Source organism: Scyliorhinus canicula, chromosome 13, assembly GCF_902713615.1.
Source record: "Scyliorhinus canicula chromosome 13, sScyCan1.1, whole genome shotgun sequence".
Taxonomy (NCBI): domain Eukaryota; kingdom Metazoa; phylum Chordata; class Chondrichthyes; order Carcharhiniformes; family Scyliorhinidae; genus Scyliorhinus; species Scyliorhinus canicula.
Window position 1 is genome coordinate 39580945 of NC_052158.1, and position 19716 is coordinate 39600660.

Below are 19716 nucleotides of genomic sequence, written 5' to 3' on the forward strand. Positions count from 1 at the left end.
CTGTTCAATGGTGAATAATTCTGGGAAGTGCATGATCAACAGCCTCCATTAATTGTGAAGGCCTTCCTTCATCTCCATTAGCTGAGACTTCACCTTCTCGAGAGTCAAAATATTCAAGTAGTTCCCCCCCCCCCCCCCCCCCCCCCCCGGCCAAGCCGTGTCACATGATGGAGAAGCTAACCTCCACCCCAACAGGACCTGCCTCCGGGCAATCAGCGAAGCAAAGGCTAAGATCTGCCCCCCCTTGACTGCTGAAGTGTTCCCCAACTGGAAGGAACTCCTCCACCATACCCAGTGCCTCTCCCATGGCACCTTCCCACGCAATCGCAGAAGGTGTAACACCTGCCCCTTTACCTCTTCCATGCTTAACATTCCAGGCCTAAAACACTCATTCCAGGTTAAGCAGCGTTTCACTTGCACCTCTTTCAATTTGGTCTATTGCATTCGCTGCTCCCAATGTGGTCTCCTCTATATCGGAGAGACCAAACGCAGACTGGATGATCGCTTTGCTGAGCATCTTCTGTCTGTGCGTATTCAGGACCCTGACCTTCCTGTTCTTTGCCATTTTAACAAAAGACCCTGCTCCCATGCTCACATGTCTGTTCTTGGCCTGCTGCAGTGTTTCAGTGAAGCTCAACGCAAACTGGAGGAACAACATCTCATCTTCCAGTTAGGCACGCTACAGCCTTCCGGCCTGAACATCAAATTGAACAACTTCAGATGATTAGCTCTCACCCACCTCGACCCATTTGTTTTCATCCCATTTCATTTTTACTGTCTCTTACCATTTCTTTCTTTCTTGTCTTTCTTAACCCCCCCATCTTATCCACCTTTCCTTACCCTTTCTTCCCTTTGCTTCCCCCTTCCCCTCCCCCCCACTTCTCCATCTATCACAGTAAGAAGTCTTACAACACCAGGTTAAATTCCAACAGGTTTGTTTCAAACACCAGCTTACGGAGCACTGCTCCTTCCTCAGGTGAATGAAGAGGAATGTTCCAGAAATATGTATATAGACAAAGTCAAAGATGCCAGACAATGCTTAGAATGCGAGCATTTGCAGGTAATTAAATCTTTACAGATCCAGAGATAGGGGTAACCCCAGGTTAAAGAGGTGTGAATTGTCTCAAGCCAGGACAGTTGGTAGGATTTTGCAAGCTGAGGCCAGATGGTGGGGATGAATGTAATGCGACATGAATCCCAGGTCCCGGATGAGGCCGTACTCATGTGTGCGGAACTTTTTTGTAAGTTTCTGCTCGGTGATTCTGTGTTGTCGCACGTCCTGAAGGCCGCCTTGGAGAACGCTTACCCGGAGATCAGAGCTGAATGCCCTTGACTGCTGAAGTGTTCCCCGACTGGAAGGGAACATTCCTCCCTGGTGATTGTCGCGCAAGTAGTGGGGGTGTGGGGTTGACGTTGGCAAGATGTTCATCTTCCTCGATGACGTGTTGAAGGCTGCGAAGAAGATGTCATAGTTTCTCCGCTCCAGGTAAGTACTGGACGACGAAGAGTACTCTGTTGGTTGTGTCCCGCGTTTGTCTTCTGAGGAGGTTGGTGCGGTTTTTTGCTGTGGTGCGTTGGAACTGTCGATCGATGAGTCGAGCGCCATATCCCGTTCGTACGAGGGCATCTTTCAGTGTCTGTAGATGTCTGTTACTTTCTTTCTCGTCTGAGCAGATCCTTTGTATACGGAGGGCTTGTCCATAAGGGATGGCTTCTTTAATGTGTTTAGGGTGAAAGCTGGAGAAGTGGAGCATCGTGAGGTTATCCGTGGGCTTGCGGTAAAGCAAAGTGCTGAGATGAGTGTGTCCAAGAATGCAACTGATTTTGGAGAGTAGTCCATGGTGAGTCTGATGGTGGGATGGAACTTATTGATGTCATCGTGTAGTCGATTCAGTGATTCTTTGCCATGGGTCCAAAGGAATAAAATGTCATCGATGTATCTGGTGTATAACGTCGGTTGAAGGTCCTGTGCGGTGAGGAGGTCTTGTTCAAACTTGTGCATGAAGATGTTGGCATATTGAGGTGTGAATTTGGTCCCCATGGCTGTTCCATGCGTCTGGATGAAGAATTTGTTGTCGAAGGTGAAGACGTTGTGATCTAGAATGAAGCGGATGAGTTGCAGAATTGCGTCTGGAGATTGGCAGTTGTCGGTGTTGAGGACTGAGGCTGTTGCAGCAATGCCGTCGTCATGGGGGATGCTGGTGTAGAGTGCCGAGACATCCATTGTGACAAGGAATGTTCCTGGTTCAATTGGTCCATGGGTGCTGAGTTTCTGTAGGAAGTCCGTCGTGTCGCGACAGAAGCTGGGCGTACCTTGTACGATGGGTTTCAAGATGCCCTCGATGTAGCCAGAGAGGTTCTCACACAGAGTCCCATTGCCTGAAACGATAGGACGTCCTGGTGTGTTACCCTTGTGTATTTTCGGGAGGCAGTAAAGATCTCCAATGCAGGGAGTATGTGGGATGAGAGCACGTAGGGTGTTCTGAAGGTCTGGATCCAAGGTCTTGATCAGTCTGTTGAGTTGACGGATGTGTTCCTTGGTCGGATCTGCGGGTAACTGTAGTGTTCCAGGTTGTTGAGTTGTCTGTATACCTCTTTGCAGTAGTCTGTTCTGTTCAGTATGACGGTGGCCCCTCCTTTGTCTGCTGGTTTGATGACGATGTTGCGGTTGGTCTTGAGAACGCGGATGGCGTTGTGTTGTGCTTGGGTGATGTTCGGGGCTGCCTTGTGAATGCGACTGATGAATCTGGCATTGACGCGACTCCTGACGCTTGAGTATACATGTCGAGTCTAGGGCAGCGGCCTTCCGGAGGGGTCCAATTCGACTCTTTCCTCTTCGGTTGCCGCACCGCAGATCTCTCGGTCTGCTGTTCCGGTTCATTGGTCGTCTCCTTGGGTTCACTGTCGGCCTCTTGGGGTCTGTGGAAGAATTCCCGGAGCCTCATTCGCCTGATGAATTCCTCCGTGTCTGCCACAAGACTGATGGGGTCCATTTTGGTGGTGGTGCAGAAATTGAGCCCTCTGCTGAGGACTTCGATTTCGTCTGGTTGAAGGGTGTAGTCCGACAAGTTGACAATAGATTTCCCTGTATTGTTTTCTACTGTGGTATTGGGGGAAGCTTGGTTGCTGCTGGTAACAGACATCTACAGCTGCTGAAAGATGCCCTCGTACGAACGGGATATGGCGCTCGACTCATCGATCAACAGTTCCAACGCGCCACAGCAAAAACCGCACCGACCTCCTCAGAAGACAAACACGGGACACAACCAACAGAGTACCCTTCGTCGTCCAGTACTTCCCCGGAGCGGAGAAACTACAACATCTTCTTCGCAGCCTTCAACATGTCATCGATGAAGATGAACATCTTGCCAAGGCCATCCCCACACCCCCACTACTTACCTTCAAACAACCGCGCAACCTCAAACAAACCATTGTTTGCAGCAAATTACCCAGCCTTCAGAACAGCGACCACGACACCACACAATTCTGCTATGGCAATCTCTGCAAGACGTGCCAGATCATCGACATGGGTACCACCATTACAAGTGAGAACACCACCCACCAGGTACGCGGTACATACTCGTGTGACTCGGCCAACGTTGTCCATCTCATATGCTGCAGGAAAGGATGTCCCGAAGCGTGGTACATTGCCGAGACCATGCAGACGCTGTGACAACGGATGAACGGACATCGCGCGACAATCACCAGGCAGGAATGTTCCCTTCCAGTCGGGGAATACTTCAGCAGTCAAGGGCATTCAGCCTCTGATCTCTGATTCTCCAAGGTGGCTTTCAGGACGCGCGACAATGCAGAATCGCCGAGCAGAAACTTATAGCCAAGTTCCGCACACATGAGTGCGGCCTCAACCGGGACCTGGGATTCATGTCATATTACATTCACCCCCCACCATCTGGCCAGGACTTGCAAAATCCTACCAACTGTCCTGGCTTGAGACAATTCCTGGATTCCTGGATTTGTTTATTGTCACGTGAACTGAGGTACAGTGAAAAGTATTTTTCTGCAAGCAGCTCAACAGATCATTCAGTACATGGAAGAAAAGGGAATTAAACAAAATTCAAGAAAATACATAATAGGGCAACACAAGGTACACAATGTAACTACATAAGCACCAGCATCGGATGAAGCATACAGGGTGTAGTGTTAATGAGGTCAGTCAATAAGAGGGTCATTTAGGAGTCTGGTGACAATGGTGAAGAAGCTGTTTTTGAGTCTGTTCGTGCGTGTTCTCAGACTTCTGTATCTCCTGCCCGATGGAAGAAGTTGGAAAAGTGAGTAAGCCGGGTGGAAGGGATCCTTGATTATGCTGCCCGCTTTCCCCCGGCAGCGGGAGGTGTAGATGGAGTCCATGGATGGGAGGCAGGTTTGTGTGATGGACTGGGCGGTATTCACGACTCTCTGAAGTTCTTTGAGGTCCTGTGCTGAGTAGTTGCCATACCAGGCTGTGATGCAGCCCAATAGGATGCTTTCTATAGTGCATCTGTAAAAGTTGGTAAGGGTTAATGTGGACATGCCGAATTTCCTTAGTTTCCTGAGGAAGTATAGGTGCGGTTGTGCTTTCTTGGTGATTGCGTCAACGTGAGTGGACCAGGACAGGTTTTTGGTGATGTGCACCCCTAGGAATTTGAAACTGCTAACCATCTCCACCTCGGCCCTGTTGATCCTGACAGGGGTGTGTACAGTACTTTGCTTCCTGAAGTCAATGACCAGCTCTTTAGTTTTGCTGGCATTGAGTGAGAGATTATTGTCGTTACACCACTCCACTAGGTTCTCTATCTCCCTCCTGTATTCTGACTCGTCATTATTCGAGATCCGGCCCACTATGGTCGTATCGTCAGCAAACCTGTAGATGGAGTTGGAACCAAGTTTTGCCACACAGTCATGTGTGTACAGCGAGTATAGTAGGGGGCTAAGTACGCAGCCTTGCGGGGCACCGGTATTGAGGACTATTGTGGAGGAGGTGTTGGTGTTCATTCTTACTGATTGTGGTATGTTGGTCAGAAAATCAAGGATCCAGTTGCAGAGTGGAGAGCCAAGTCCTATATTTTGGAGCTTTGATGTTAGCTTGGCTGGGATTATGGTGTTGAAGGCAGAGCTGTAGTCAATAAATAGGAGTCTGATGTAGGAGTCCTTGTTTTTGAGATGCTCTAGGGATGAGTGTAGGGCTAGGGAAATGGCGTCTGATGTGGACCGGTTGCGACGGTATGCGAATTGACACCTCTTTAACCTGGGATTACCCCTATCTCTGGATCGGCAACAACTTAATTACCTGCAAATGCTCGCATTCTAAGCATTGTCTGGCATCTTTGAATTTGTCTGGATATATGTTTCTGGAACATACTTCTTCAATCACCTGAGGAAGGAGCAGTGCGGAAAGCAGTGAGGAAAGACCTGTTAGACTTTAACCTGGTGTTGTAAGACTTCTTACTGTGCTCACCCCAGTCCAACACCGGCATCTCCACATCATGGCGACCATCTATCACAGTTCATCGTCTGATGATAGTTTCCCTGCTGTTTGACCTTTCACATCTTTTGTCCTCTCTGGGGACTGCCATTAACACTCTTTCCCCATGGTATCTGTGGCCATTAGCACCCGGTTTCCCAGGGTTTCTGTGGCTATGACTCATCTTTCATTCAAACTCCACTATATTTCCCACTTTCACTGTCTGTTTGGTTTGACAAAGAGTCATCGGACTCGAAACGTTAGCTCGTTTCTCTACCTACAGATGCTGCCAGACCTGCTGTGATTTTCCAGCATTTTCTCTGACCATGCTTGCTACTTTGGACTGATGTTGGTTTTTGTTTCATTGTGGGGGGATTGTATAGTTAATATTGTATTTTTGTTGTGTGTTATATTTGTGCCGAGTGGCTGGGAGATTCCCAGTTGCGGCCCCTCCTGCTTCTGCAAACTGGGGGTTGAGGGGTCCCTCCCAGTGCTCATGAGAGGGAGGAGTGTTTTCTATCTCTCTCCTCAGTCCTGCACTGCCTGCCCTTTTCTGGTGGACTGTGCTGCTTGCAGTGCCTTTCCACCAATGTGGGACTGTTGCTGGAACCGGGGGGAGAAGGAGCGTGCGCTGGCCTGAGTGCTGCCGGCTTGGCCTTGTACTTAATTGCTTGATGGGTTTTGTTTTGTAGTTACCCTGCATTGTGTCTTGATTTTTTTTGGTAAAGTGAGTTCTCTCTCTCTCCCACGCCCCTTATCGGTGTGTGCTTTTCCGCTGGTCTTTGGATGCCTTTCCACTGATGTGGGGTTACCGTTGGGGGGGGGGGGGGGGGTGAAGTGGCTATACGCTGACTTTACAATTGGTGATTTGTTTGAAGGAATTGTTTTGGGTTGAAATGTGCTCCCTCTTGGGAGGGGAGGGTGTTCCCTCTCTCTCACATTGTGCTCTGCACCGGTCTGTCCTTTTCCAATGGCCTCTGCTTCCCGTTTTGGCGCCTTTCCACCGATGTGGGGCTACTGTTAGGGCTGGGGGGGAGGGGGAGTTGGTGCTGGGTGTGTACTGGCTTGAGAGCTCCTGGTTTTGTTTATAGTGTGTGAATGTTTTTGGCATATTACTGATTTGCCTGCCTGTTTTTAGCTTTTTGCTGCTTTTATATTCTGGAGTTGTCAATAAACTTAAAATATTGGCCACCTGGAATCTATTGTCCTTCTCTTGTGACCTCCCTGAGGGTTATGGTCCAATCTGGACAAGGGTACAATCATCCTTAGCTGGGTGAAGCTCAGGCCTGTCACATTCAGGCTGTGTTTCACTGAGCTCCTGCTGCTTCTGGCTGGAACCCGGTTTACCCACCTGGTGTTTGACTCTGTCTGCTGGCTGCCTTTTCAGCACTTTGAAGCCTGGACTACGGTAAGGGAGAACAATGCTGCGACCGGTTACCTACCAGAGGGTAAGGGGATCTTGTGATGTTCTCTGTGTTCACGGATGGCAATGTCTTTGTGGTTGAATCAATAAGAGAACATATGGCTTTGTTAAAGAACAAAACTATTTATTAACTATAAAAACAGTATAAAGATTTCTACGATGTGAATGATAAGTACAGTTGGATAATATGGCTAAATACAAATAATTGTGATTAACCAGCATTAATTAGTTAGCATTAATTAAACCAGCCAGGGCTAAATCGCTGGCTTTGAAAGCAGACCAATGCAGGCCAGCAGCACAGTTTAATTCCCATACCAGCCTCCCTGAACAGGTGCTGGAATGTGGCGACTAGGGGCTTTTCACAGTAACTTCATTTGAAGCCTACTTGTGACACTAAACGATTGACATTTATTTTTAATTTCATTGCTATTGACTAAGGAGCTACTCGATATGCAACCGGACTCGACGCCTGCTATCCACGTTCTGCTTCACGTGTGTCTGTGTTCCAGTAAAGTTCTCCTGCTGCCACACCCCCTGAGGTCGGATGCTAGAAATGTAATAGAACATAGAACAGTACAGAACAGGCCCTTCGGCCCTCAATGTTGTGCCGAGCCATGATCACCCTACTCAAACCCACGTATCCACCCTATATCCGTAACCCAACAACCTCCCCCTTAACCTTACTTTTATTAGGACACTACGGGCAATTTAGCATGGCCAATCCACCTAATCCGCACATCTTTGGACTGTGGGAGGAAACCGGAGCACCCGGAGGAAACCCACGCACACAGGGGGAGGACGTGCAGACTCCACACAGACAGTGACCCAGCCGGGAATCGAACCTGGGACCCTGGAGCTGTGAAGCATTTATGCTAACCACCATGCTACCCTGCTGCCCCAAATCTATACATACAAGCACTAATGTTTATATCCAGTTTGGTTTTTATATCATGTACACAAATCCTAGTTCACATATCGTCATGGATCCTATGGCTGCTGCCAGTTGTGAGCAGTGGAGAGGGAGGAGAGAGGATCCTATTGCTGCTGCCAGTTGCTAGCAGGGGAGAGAGAGGAGAGAGGATCCTATTGCTGCTGCCAGTTGTGATCAGGGGAGAGAGAGGAGAGAGGATCCTATTGCTGCTGCCAGTTGTGAGCAGTGGAGAGAGAGGAGAGAGGATCCTATTGCTGCTGCCAGTTGTGAGCAGTGGAGAGAGGGGAGAGAGGATCCTATTGCTGCTGCCAGTTGTGAGCAGTGGAGAGAGGGGAGAGAGGATCCTATTGCTGCTGCCAGTTGTGAGCAGTGGAGAGAGAGGAGAGAGGATCCTATTGCTGCTTCCATTTGTGAGCAGTGGAGAGAGAGGAGAGAGGATCCTATTGCTGCTGCCAGTTGTGAGCAGTGGAGAGAGAGGAGAGAGGATCCTATTGCTGCTGCCAGTTGTGAGAAGTGGAGAGAGAGGAGAGAGGATCCTATTGCTGCTGCCAGTTGCTAGCAGGGGAGAGAGGATCCTATTGCTGCTGCCAGTTGTGAGCAGTGGAGAGGGAGGAGAGAGGATCCTATTGCTGCTGCCAGTTGCTAGCAGTGGAGAGAGAGGAGAGAGGATCCTATTGCTGCTGCCAGTTGCTAGCAGGGGAGAGAGAGGATCCTATTGCTGCTGCCAGTTGCGAGCAGTGGAGAGAGAGGAGAGAGGATCCTATTGCTGCTGCCAGTTGTGAACAGTGGAGAGAGAGGAGAGAGGAGCCTATTGCTGCTGCCAGTTGTGAGCAGTGGAGAGAGAGGAGAGAGGATCCTATTGCTGCTGCCAGTTGTGAACAGTGGAGAGAGAGGAGAGAGGATCCTATTGCTGCTGCCAGTTGCTAGCAGGCGAGGGAGAGGAGAGAGGAGCCTATTGCTGCTGCCAGTTGTGAGCAGGGGAGAGAGAGGGGAGAGGATCCTATTGCTGCTGCCAGTTGTGAGCAGTGGAGAGAGAGGAGAGAGGATCCTATTGCTGCTGCCAGTTGTGAGCAGTGAGGAGAGAGGATCCTATTGCTGCTGCCAGTTGTGAGCAGTGGAGAGAGAGGAGAGAGGATCCTATTTCTGCTGCCAGTTGTGAGCAGTGGAGAGGGAGGAGAGAGGATCCTATTGCTGCTGCCAGTTGTGAGCAGTAGAGAGAGGATCCTATTGCTGCTGCCAGTTGTGAGCAGTGGAGAGGGAGGAGAGAGGATCCTATTGCTGCTGCCAGTTGTGAGCAGTGGAGAGGGAGGAGAGAGGATCCTATTGCTGCTGCCAGTTGTGAGCAGTGGAGAGGGAGGAGAGAGGATCCTATTGCTGCTGCCAGTTGTGAGCAGTGGAGAGAGGATCCTATTGCCGCTGCCAGTTGCTAGCAGTGGAGAGAGAGGAGAGAGGATCCTATTGCTGCTGCCAGTTGTGAGCAGTGGAGAGAGAGGAGAGAGGATCCTATTGCTGCTGCCAGTTGTGAGCAGGGGAGAGGAGCCTATTGCTGCTGCCAGTTGCTAGCAGTGGAGAGAGAGGAGCCTATTGCTGCTGCCAGTTGTGAGCAGTGGAGAGAGAGGAGAGAGGATCCTATTGCTGCTGCTAGTTGTGAGCAGTGGAGAGAGAGGAGAGAGGATCCTATTGCTGCTGCCAGTTGTGAGCAGGGGAGAGAGAGGAGAGAGGATCCTATTGCTGCTGCCAGTTGCTAGCAGTGGAGAGAGGATCCTATTGCTGCTGCCAGTTTTGAGCAGTGGAGAGATAGGAGAGAGGATCCTATTGCTGCTGCTAGTTGCCAGCAGGGAGGAGAGAGGAGCCTATTGCTGCTGCCAGTTGTGAGCAGTGGAGAGAGAGGAGAGAGGATCCTATTGCTGCTGCCAGTTGTGAGCAGTGGAGAGAGAGGAGAGAGGATCCTATTGCTGCTGCCAGTTGTGAGCAGTGGAGAGAGAGGAGAGAGGATCCTATTGCTGCTGCCAGTTGTGAGCAGGGGAGAGAGAGGAGAGAGGATCCTATTGCTGCTGCCAGTTGTGAGCAGTGGAGAGAGAGGAGAGAGGATCCTATTGCTGCTGCCAGTTGTGAGCAGGGGAGAGAGAGGAGAGAGGATCCTATTGCTGCTGCCAGTTGCTAGCAGTGGAGAGAGGATCCTATTGCTGCTGCCAGTTGCTAGCAGTGGAGAGAGGATCCTATTGCTGCTGCCAGTTTTGAGCAGTGGAGAGAGAGGAGAGAGGATCCTATTGCTGCTGCCAGTTTTGAGCAGTGGAGAGAGAGGAGAGAGGATCCTATTGCTGCTGCCAGTTTTGAGCAGTGGAGAGAGAGGAGAGAGGATCCTATTGCTGCTGCCAGTTGTGAGCAGGGGAGAGAGAGGAGAGAGGATCCTATTGCTGCTGCCAGTTGTGAGCAGGGGAGAGAGAGGAGAGAGGATCCTATTGCTGCTGCCAGTTGCTAGCAGTGGAGAGAGAGGAGAGAGCTTGTCTGCAGTTCCCACACCCGTCACTGACAGCTTATCTGTTTATCGGCTGTGATTGGAGCAAGGAGCGGAATTTGATTGGCTGGCTGCCAGGCAGAAGGTGGAAGAGAAAGAACTGGCTTTTACAGTTTTGGACTGGATAGTGTCTGAAGAAGATGCTGGTTACTGTGGGAGTGGCAGGGCAGTGGACTGATTGACTGTTTACTGCTTGTACTGATGTTGTTTTTCGTTTTATTGTTGGGAGATTGGATGTTTATTATTGTATTTCTGTTGTGGTAGTTTTTCGTGTCTAGCGGCTGAGTGCTCGTCATTTGCGGCCCCTCCTGATTATTGGGGGTTGAGGGGCCGCTCCCAGTGCTGGTGAGTGGGATGTGTGTTCTCTATCTCCTCAACCTGCACTGCCTGTACTTTTCCAGGGGACTGTGCTGCTTGTGGGCATCTTTCCACCGATGTGGGGCTGTTGCTGGAGCCGGGGTGGTGGTGGGGATGGGGGGGGGGGGGGGGGAAGGGCGAGGGGGGAGCGCTGCTGGCTTGAATGCTGGCGGCTTTGCCTTGTACTTAGCGGTTTGTTGGGTTTTGTTTTTTTGTTGGTTACTCTGTATTTTGCCTTGATTTATTTTGTGAAGTGTGTCCTCTCTCTCTCTTCCGCCATGCCCCATATCGCTGTGTACTTTCCCGGTGGTCTGAGCTGCTCATTTGGGTCCATTTTCACCTATGTGGGGCTACCTTTGGGGAGGTGGGGGGGGGTGGGGGTGGGGGGGGGGGGGGGGGGGGGAGTGCCTATATGCTGACTTTACAGCTGGTGGTTTGTTTGAGGGATCTGTTTTGGGTTGAAAAGTGCCCCCTCTTGGGAGGGGAGGGGTATTATCTTTCTCTCTCCCCCCCGCCACATCGTGCCCTGCAGCAGTGTGTCCTTTCCTGATGGTCTGTCCTGCTCGTTTGGGTACCTTTCTGCCGATGTGGAGCTACCATTGGGGCTTGGGGTGCCTGGGGTGGTTTTGTTCTTGGTGTCTTGTGGATGTTTTAGCATATAGCTGATTTGTTTGTATTCAGCTGTGTTTATTTTTGTATTTTGGAGTTGTTAATAAACTCAAAATATTGGTCACCTGTAATCTAATTGTCCTTATTGACCTTCCTCAGGGTTAAAACATAAATAATTAATCCATCAACATTGAAACCTCTGGATAGAGTTAGTTCAATCAGTGAACTAGAACGAGGCATTAGTTTATCAATGGAGGGAAACAGGTTTCTCCATTTAGGAAATGCATCGTTAACCAAATCGTGAAAGCTAAAACTTGAATAAAGAACTGCGTAGAACATCTGCTTCACATATTTGAAAAGCTGAATACTATAATTAATCACCAAAGTCCATGGGCTAATTTATTTTCGGACTGGTCCGGTGGAGTACATTGCATTTCTTTCCTTTAATTCCTTTTCTAGCCTTTATCCTTTTCTCCGCAGCTTGATATTGTTTCCATTCCTCTGGTAACAGCTCCACTTTCCCAGCAACTTTTGCTATTATCTCAGCCTGTTTCTTGACTTCATTCAGTGACTGGATTCTCTCCATGAACCCAGATTTAGCCTCCTCTTTCTCAGTTCGAATCAGCAGATCGATGTAATCTGGGGTTGATAATGGGTTTGGTCGAAGAGCGATTTTTTCAAGTCTTACAATGCACTAAGATGATTTTTCAATCAGTTACAACACGGCACCCTGAACATCATCAAATTCCTGCTGAATTTTCTCCAGGATTTTCTGCTGTGACATCTTTTCACCAGATACCTTTTCATACTTTTCCTTCAGCTCACTGTATGTCCTCTTCTCCTTTCTGGTTTCATAAACAAATCTGTACTTTTGGTGACAATGATCAGAAGATTGACATTTATTGGGACAGACTGTGCAATATCCACTCCAGGTCATTGCATCACAAAGTCTTGGAACATAATAAGCAAACGTACAAGGATAGTGACAGGTGATTCGACATTTCTGACAGTTGTTTGCGTAGTTACCACTCCTACTGATATCTATCTCTTCCAGTAATGTGACTTCAACTTCATATTCAAAATCTTTATTTGCATCAATGTCGACCTGGTGTTGGTTCAAAGCCTGTTTTGTCTTCCTGATCTCCTCCAGTTTTGTTAAACCCACTTTGACCTGAGGCTGTAATCCCTGTATTGCAGCCTCCAGCTGCTGACGCTCCCTCAGGACCTCCTTTGTTAAGAGTAAACTCTTTGCTTCCATTTTATTCAGCATTGCAAAGAATTTCCTCAAACTGTTTGATCCCATCTTCCAGAACATTCCATTAATGTTATCACCGTCCTCCTCTTCCTCATCATCGCTCCCATCAGAACTAATCTTGTTGGCAGAGTTTCCAGAAGCTGAACTTTGAGCAAATACGGCTGAATTGTTGAATTTGAAGTGAACTGGAAAACCTTTTTTATCTTTGGCACACGGTACCTCAGCAACATTGATGGCCTCCAGAATGGGGGGGACCTTCCCATCTGCAAATGTCACCAGGATTTGGATATTCTCAGCAATATCTTTACCAAAAATGGAAAGAATTGAATCAAAGACATATTTCTGTGAATGAGTCAGACGAGCCAATGAGGCTTGAGCAACAAAACACACGGCATCGATGTGATTAATACCATCTGGGGAAGTAAAGAACTCTCGGATCTGATCAGTGATCAGTTTATCTCGGGTTATCCCCCTGGTATCTCCGAATCCCGGCGTGTCAATGATAGTGAGAGAGTAATCAATCTGGAATCCTTCTCGATGGTGGAGTTCATAGGCAGTGATTGAGGATGTCTGACTTTCAGCCTGGGATCTTCCTGTTCCTTCATTTATTAATTTATATCTGAAATTGTCCTCCCATTCCACACCCAGGATGTAGTTGATTATTCCGTTGATGAGGGTTGTTTTTCCTGCTCCTGTTGCTCCAAGAACCATTATTGTCCTGACACTGTGTTTTGTGGTGGGTTTTCCGAAGGAACATTTAACACAGTGTCCATCCGTGTCAAGTTTCTTCTTCTCTAAGGGGAGGGTGTAAATGGAAGGGTTCCTATTGGCTGTTAATGAACTTTCTCTGCGAAGTTTCTCAGCCAGTCTCGTTGGTTCATTTTCTGTTTTTATTAAAACCTCATCGCTTGGTTCACTAGAACCCCCTTCTCCACAGACAGCCGACACTCGCACTCTGTAGGATGTCTTGGGTTTCAATCCCTCTAAAGTACATTGATATCGACTGTCTGTTGTCTTTATTTTCTTCCTTTTTTCAATAATCATGCTGGAGTTAACTGCCTGTTCGTCCCTGTCTGCTTTCCTTTTCTGAACTCCATCAACACCAGTTTGAATCTCAATTTATTTGAAAATGTTGGGTATTGTAGCAAACAAGTTTACCTCATGCTGTATACCAACTGGTGGTCTTGTAGGAAGTGTGGTGACACTGGAACTCTCACTGACCGTGCTGACCCCTGCCTTGGTCACTGCTCTGTATTGGAATTGATATTCCTGGTGTGGCTGTAACCCGGATATTGTGAAGGATTTGGATGTATCGGATGTATCCACAGTTGTCCATTCCTCCTGTTGGGTAGCTCGGTACTCCACCCTGTACCCAACAATCTCACCAGCTCCGTATCTCGGTGGCTGGAATTGGAGGGTCACACTGTCATGTGTTGTTCCACTAACCACAGGTCTCTCCGGCTGCAATGGGGGTTCGAAGCAGTGACTGACCACAATCCCTCTCTCATACAGGTAAATCGATGCTCCCACATTACTGTCATCCTGCACAGAAGCAACAATGAACTTTGTTTTCTCTCGTGCACTGTTGGCTGTGGAAAAATCCAGGAATAATTGAGAGCGTTCCCTCATCTTCTGGGATACAGACGCTGAGTTAAACCACTGCTGGGTGTGATGTTCTGCACTAACCTGGTCAGCAGGATTTGGGTTCTGCATTTTCTCAGCCGTGAGAGATTGTAGGTAACTGTCTCCTTCTGACAGATAGAAATCCTCTTGATGCAGTGATGTGAATATGAAACAGACCACATACTCTGTCTGTGAATCCAACACTTCTTTATCCAAATCACTCCTTGATTTCACAACATGTATATCTTTCAATATTGAGAGATAAGATTTCACCACATTCATTTCCCTCTCCTGGTCATCCAGCCATTTGATCAGTGACTGGTGTTTGAATGGTGACTGTTCCTTGTTCTTTAGAATATCCACCAGCAACCCTTCCTCCTCCCCACCTCCACGGATAGATGGTAAATCTCTGGCTAAAGTCTTCTGGAAAACCAGTTTGTACTCCAGACACATCTCTCGGAATTTCATTATCCTGTTCCCAATCTCTGGAAATTGAGCAGTGACACTGTCTCCCATCATATCATTGCATCTCATCACTGCCTCATTGAGCTGCTCCAGCACAGACTGGCAGTGATTGACCAGTCCGACACTGATGTCTCGTACCAGCTGAGCAGCTTTGGAGTCCAGTTTGTTGAGTGGGTAGAGCCAGACTCTCATGGGCACTGCGTGGTCTCCATCCCGTCCCAGTAACTTTGGGAGGGTTCTGTAGATGTTAATGGCTTCTTGGAATGTGGTGGGATTGATATCCAGGCAGAAATCCCCATAAAAGGTGCAGCTGAATTTCTGGCTGTTGGATTGTTGTTCATCTCTCAGTTTTAGGGAGGCCTGACCCTCAATTGCAATCTTCGGAATTTCTTTAATTATCCCCTCCAGGTTAGCCTGAATATCCTGTAGGTTCTCTGATGAAGAAACCTCTTGATCAAACACAAAGAAAGCCTGAGCTCCATACAGCACTGCTGTAACCACGTGAGTTGCTGTTCCCTGATCAAACACATCCGGGTGGGTTACATTCTGCCTCCCTAAGTGGCTCATTGTCAGCTGCTCAAACCTGGTTGTTGTTCGGTACTGAAGGGTCACTCGGGCCTGTCGCTTTGATCTCTTTGTGTCATTGAGATATTTCGCTGATCCTTTCACCTCGACCAATCCAGACAAGAAACTTGCTTTCAGTGATCCGTTCACATTCAGAGCAGAGGTTTTTGTCTCGATGGAGTCAGAGGTAATGATGTGAAACTCTGTGTTGCGCTGAGATTGTCCGTCAATGTCCTTTTCCAGGGTCTCGATGTCCCACAATGTGACCCCTACAGAAGTAACAAAATAAACAGGTTAATACTGAGATTAATATTGATCAATGGACAGTGAGTAAAGTCAATGCACTGTGGGTGTGGGGGGCCTCACAGAGATCAGTGTGTGTTGTCCCACAGTTAGTATTACTGTATTACCTGGGATCAGAGCGTCAGATCGGCAGTCGTACAGCATTCCCAGCCTGAACGGACGGCCTAGAGTTTCCAGATCCATCAGCACGTTTTCTCCATTAGTCATTGTTCCAGATTGTACAGATCCACAGAGGGACCTGTGATCAAAGATCTGAAACTAAATATCTGTCAAAAATCAGAAAACATCAGAGATTACAAATGAACAAATCACAGATTGTTTCTGATATGTTCAGTGTTCTAACCTGTTAATAACATTCCAGTGGGATTGACTATTACTGTGTTGGACACAATGACAGTATCAGCAGCATCTTGTTTGTTTAAAGTCTGAACTTATGTGAAGCAGATTCTAAAAGTGAACAAAACTAACAACTCGGTGAGGCCGGGAAGTCGGGGTCATAGGTTCAGGCGATGTCAACAATCAGGATTCAGAATTTCCCCTTCCCTTTTTCTTGATAATATTTTGATCCAATTTTTAACATTTTGAATATACAATACAACAAAATAAAACAATAAAAAACACCAACCCCGCTCCCCCACCCCCCCCACCCTTCAACACCCCAGTAACTCAAAATACCTTCTCCCCGCCACCCCCCCACCTCACCCCTTCCCCCTCAGCAGCTGACAGTAACCAGCTCTTTAAAGTGTAATATAAACAGACCCCATCTCTTGTGGAACCCCTCACTCGTCCCCATCAAAATGGACCTAACCATTTCCCAATACAGGAACTCCAACAGGTCCCCCAGCCAAACACAGACACGGTAGCATGGTGGTTAGCATCAATGCTTCACAGCTCCAGGGTCCCAGGTTCGATTCCCGGCTGGGTCACTGTCTGTGTGGAGTCTGCACGTCCTCCCCGTGTGTGCGTGGGTTTCCTCCGGGTGCTCCGGTTTCCTCCCACAGTCCAAAGATGTGCGGGTTAGGTGGATTGGCCATGCTAAATTGCCCGTAGTGTAAGGTTAATGGGGGGGATTGTTGGGTTATGGGTATGTGGGTTTAAGTAGGGTGATCATTGCTCGGCACAACATCGAGGGCCGAAGGGCCTGTTCTGTGCTGTACTGTTCTATGTTCTAAGGCGGAGAAGCTGACCCCCACCCTAACAGGACCCGCCTGTGACCAATCATCTTCCCCCGCACCTGTCTGCAGCTCCGGCAAGTCCGACAACCCAAATATGGCCCCCAGGGGACTGGACTCCAAATCCACCCACAGGATCACCCACATGGTGCTGAAAAACAAGCTCGAGAGTTTCTCCAGCTTCGGGCAGGACCAGAACATCTGTACATGTTTGTCCCCCCCCCCCCCCCCCCTCCCGCCAGCGCTCACAAATGTCCTCCACCCCCTCAAACAACCGGCCCATCCTCGGCTTGGTCAGGTGTGATCTTTGTGCCACTTTTAGCTGTATAAACCTAGCCTCGCACACGGGGTTGAGGCATTCACCCTCCGCTACACATCGCACCACAACCCTTCCTCCAGCTCCTCCTCCCAATCAATCCCCTCCAAAGGCAGCATATCCTCCTCCAAAATCCTCCCACAGATTGCCAAGATGACCCACACCCCCGCCAGCCCCATCACCGACATCGCTCCCTCGAACAACGAGGACGGAAGTGCCACTGGAAAAGTCATGGAAACCTCCTTTGGAATATCCCACACTTGCTTATACCTAAAGGCCTCCCCTCAGCCTCTCCGTCAACTCCTCCAAGCTCGTCAACTGCTCTTCCCAAAATATCTTCTTCATTTCTGTTACCCCTCGCCCCTCCCATCCCGAAACCTGGCATCCAGCCCCGTCAGCACAAACACATGATTCCCTTGGATAGGCATCAGCTTCGAACCTGTCCCTAACCTAAAGTGCTGCCGAAACTGTCTCCTTATCTTCAGCATGGCCACCACCACAGGACCTTGCGAATATCTCTATCTTTATTATTGTCACAAGTAGGCTTACATTAACCCTGCAATGAATTTGCAATGAAAATCCCCTAGTTACCACATTCCGGCGCCTGTTCGGATACACAGAGGGAAAATTGAGAATCTCCAATTCACCTAACAAGCACATCCCCAAGGCAAACAGAAGTTGCTCCGTTACCAGCTCCCGCAACCCCAACCCCCTACAAGAGCCTGTCTCCATCCTCACCCACTTAATATCCGGCACCCTCTCCTGATTCACCGCCCAGTAATAATATAACAGCCTTGGAAGGGCCAGGCCCTCTAACTTCCACCCTCTCTGAAGCACCATCTTCTGAATCCTTGCCTGTCCAGAGAAACATCAAAATCTACCATTCCACCCCCATAAAAACTATTTCGACGAAAAGACTGGTAGGCACTGAAATAAAAATAAAAACCAGAGCAAGATATTCACCATTCCCCCGTGCACCCGGCCTGCCTATCACAGAGGAAGGCTGTTGCATCTCAACAAATCCGCCTTGACCCTACCCACCAGGCTCATAAAATTCAATTTACGGAGCCGGGCCCAGTCTCGAGCCACCTACACCCCCCCCCAGGACCCTAAGTGGGGAGTCGCCAGCCGAAACGGCAACCCCACCCCCCTGAGCCAGATCCTGCCCTCGGAGAAGACAACAAGAAGCACTCACTCTTTTCCAGATTCAGCTTAAAAACAAATCTCCTGAGCAGCCCCATTATATCCCCCACCACAGGACCCGGGTTGGATATGTCCAACAACAAATCATCGGCACAGAATGACAGCCTATGCTCCACCCCCCCTGCCCTCCCCCCCCCCCCCCCCCCCACTATCCCCTTCCACTTATCCGAGCTCCTCAGCGCAATGGCCTAAGGCACGAACAGGATGGGGACATGGGGAACCCTGCCTCATTGCCCTATGTAACTGAAAAATCCCAAATTCACCTCATTTATGCGCACACTTGCCTTCAGTTCCCTGTAAAACAAACTTGGACTCAATCCCAAACCTCTCCAACACTGCAAACACGGAACTCCATTCTACACGTTCAAATACCTTCCCTATGTCCAGCACTGCCACCACTTCCAGCTTGTTAAGTAATGGGTTAAGAGACATTGCAATTAGTTGTCTCATTTATGTTAAGTGTTCAATGATTGTCTCATTTATGTTAAGTGTTCAATGATTGACACTGATATGTAAAGGGGCTTCAAGTGGACTCTGAATCTTCTGATGTGATGATTGAGTTTAATGCAGAGTCTGTTAAAGTGAAATAAAGGTGTTTGTGAAAAGGAGCTGGACTTTTGTCTCTTCAGACCACAGCACCGATTCCTTTAACACAGCTCCTTCCCTTCCGATGGAGACAGCACCATGTTGAATAAACGGCGCACATTCGAAGACAACTGCCTATCCTTTACAAACCCAGCTGATCTTCCCCGATCAACTGTGGAAGGCACTCTTCCAACCTAAGCGTTAGCACCTTGGTGAGAATCTTAGAATCCACACTTAGCAGAGATATTGGCCTGTACGACTCACATTCCAATGGGTCCTTATCCTTTTTTAGCAACAGTGTCTCCGGGAGCACTCCCTTAGCCACCACATCCTCAAACATCTCCACCAACAGTGACGCCAACCTATCCAAGAACGTTTTATTGAATTCCACAGGGAGCCCATCCGGCCCTCGGTACCTTACCCGTTTGCAGCTTCCCTATCGCCGCCTGTACCTCCTCACTCCCCACTGGCTCTTCCAGCCCTGCCTTCTCCTCCTCTCCACTCACGGACACACCAACCACCCTCAGAAATCCCACATATCTACCTCGTCTCTGGGGGCTTTCGATCTGTACAGCTGTTTATTATACTCCTCAAAAGCCTTGTTCACCTACTCCGGAGGCACCACCAGCTGCCCTGCCCCAACCCCGACCTAAACAATCTCTCACGAGGCTGCTGCCAGCGGAACTGACTCGCCAACAAACTCCTGCCCCCTTCGCCTGCCTGAACTGCCATACCACGTTCCCAGTAAACATAAGGTCAAACAGCACCTCCAATTCCTTTCTACTCACCAGAAGTTCTGGAATGGGATCCTCCACTTCCAAGATTTCCTCTACCAGCTGTTGCCTCTCCTCTCTTGATTCCCTACCCATCTGAGGGTTAAACAAGATGATCTCACCCCTTACCACTGCCTTCATTTCCTCCCAAACCACCA

The 19716-nt window shown here is 48.8% G+C and overlaps 2 protein-coding genes across 3 annotated transcripts in view; both read right to left on the bottom strand.

Annotated features, from left to right (window-relative positions):
- Positions 1–12014: 12014 nt before the first annotated feature.
- Positions 12015–13620, bottom strand: LOC119975567. Its single transcript, XM_038815355.1, has one exon. It carries the CDS (start codon positions 13596–13598, stop codon positions 12015–12017), a length of 1584 nt encoding a protein of 527 aa, XP_038671283.1. The 5' UTR covers positions 13599–13620.
- Positions 13583–19716, bottom strand: part of LOC119976111 (stonustoxin subunit alpha-like) — a 784268-nt gene continuing 778134 nt past the window's right edge. For both annotated transcript variants that reach the window (XM_038816282.1, XM_038816281.1), the window contains exons 2-3: positions 15617–15775; positions 13583–15475 (exon numbers count right to left, since the gene is read on the bottom strand). In XM_038816282.1, the coding sequence (XP_038672210.1) occupies positions 13674–15475; positions 15617–15716 (1902 nt within the window). In that variant the 5' untranslated portion in view covers positions 15717–15775 and the 3' untranslated portion in view covers positions 13583–13673. The remainder of the gene's footprint in view (positions 15476–15616; positions 15776–19716) is intronic.

Bases quoted from the DNA above. Each gene is read 5' to 3' on its own strand.
- LOC119975567 (XM_038815355.1), bottom strand. From the start codon at position 13,598: ATGATTATTGAAAAAAGGAAGAAAATAAAGACAACAGACAGTCGATAT.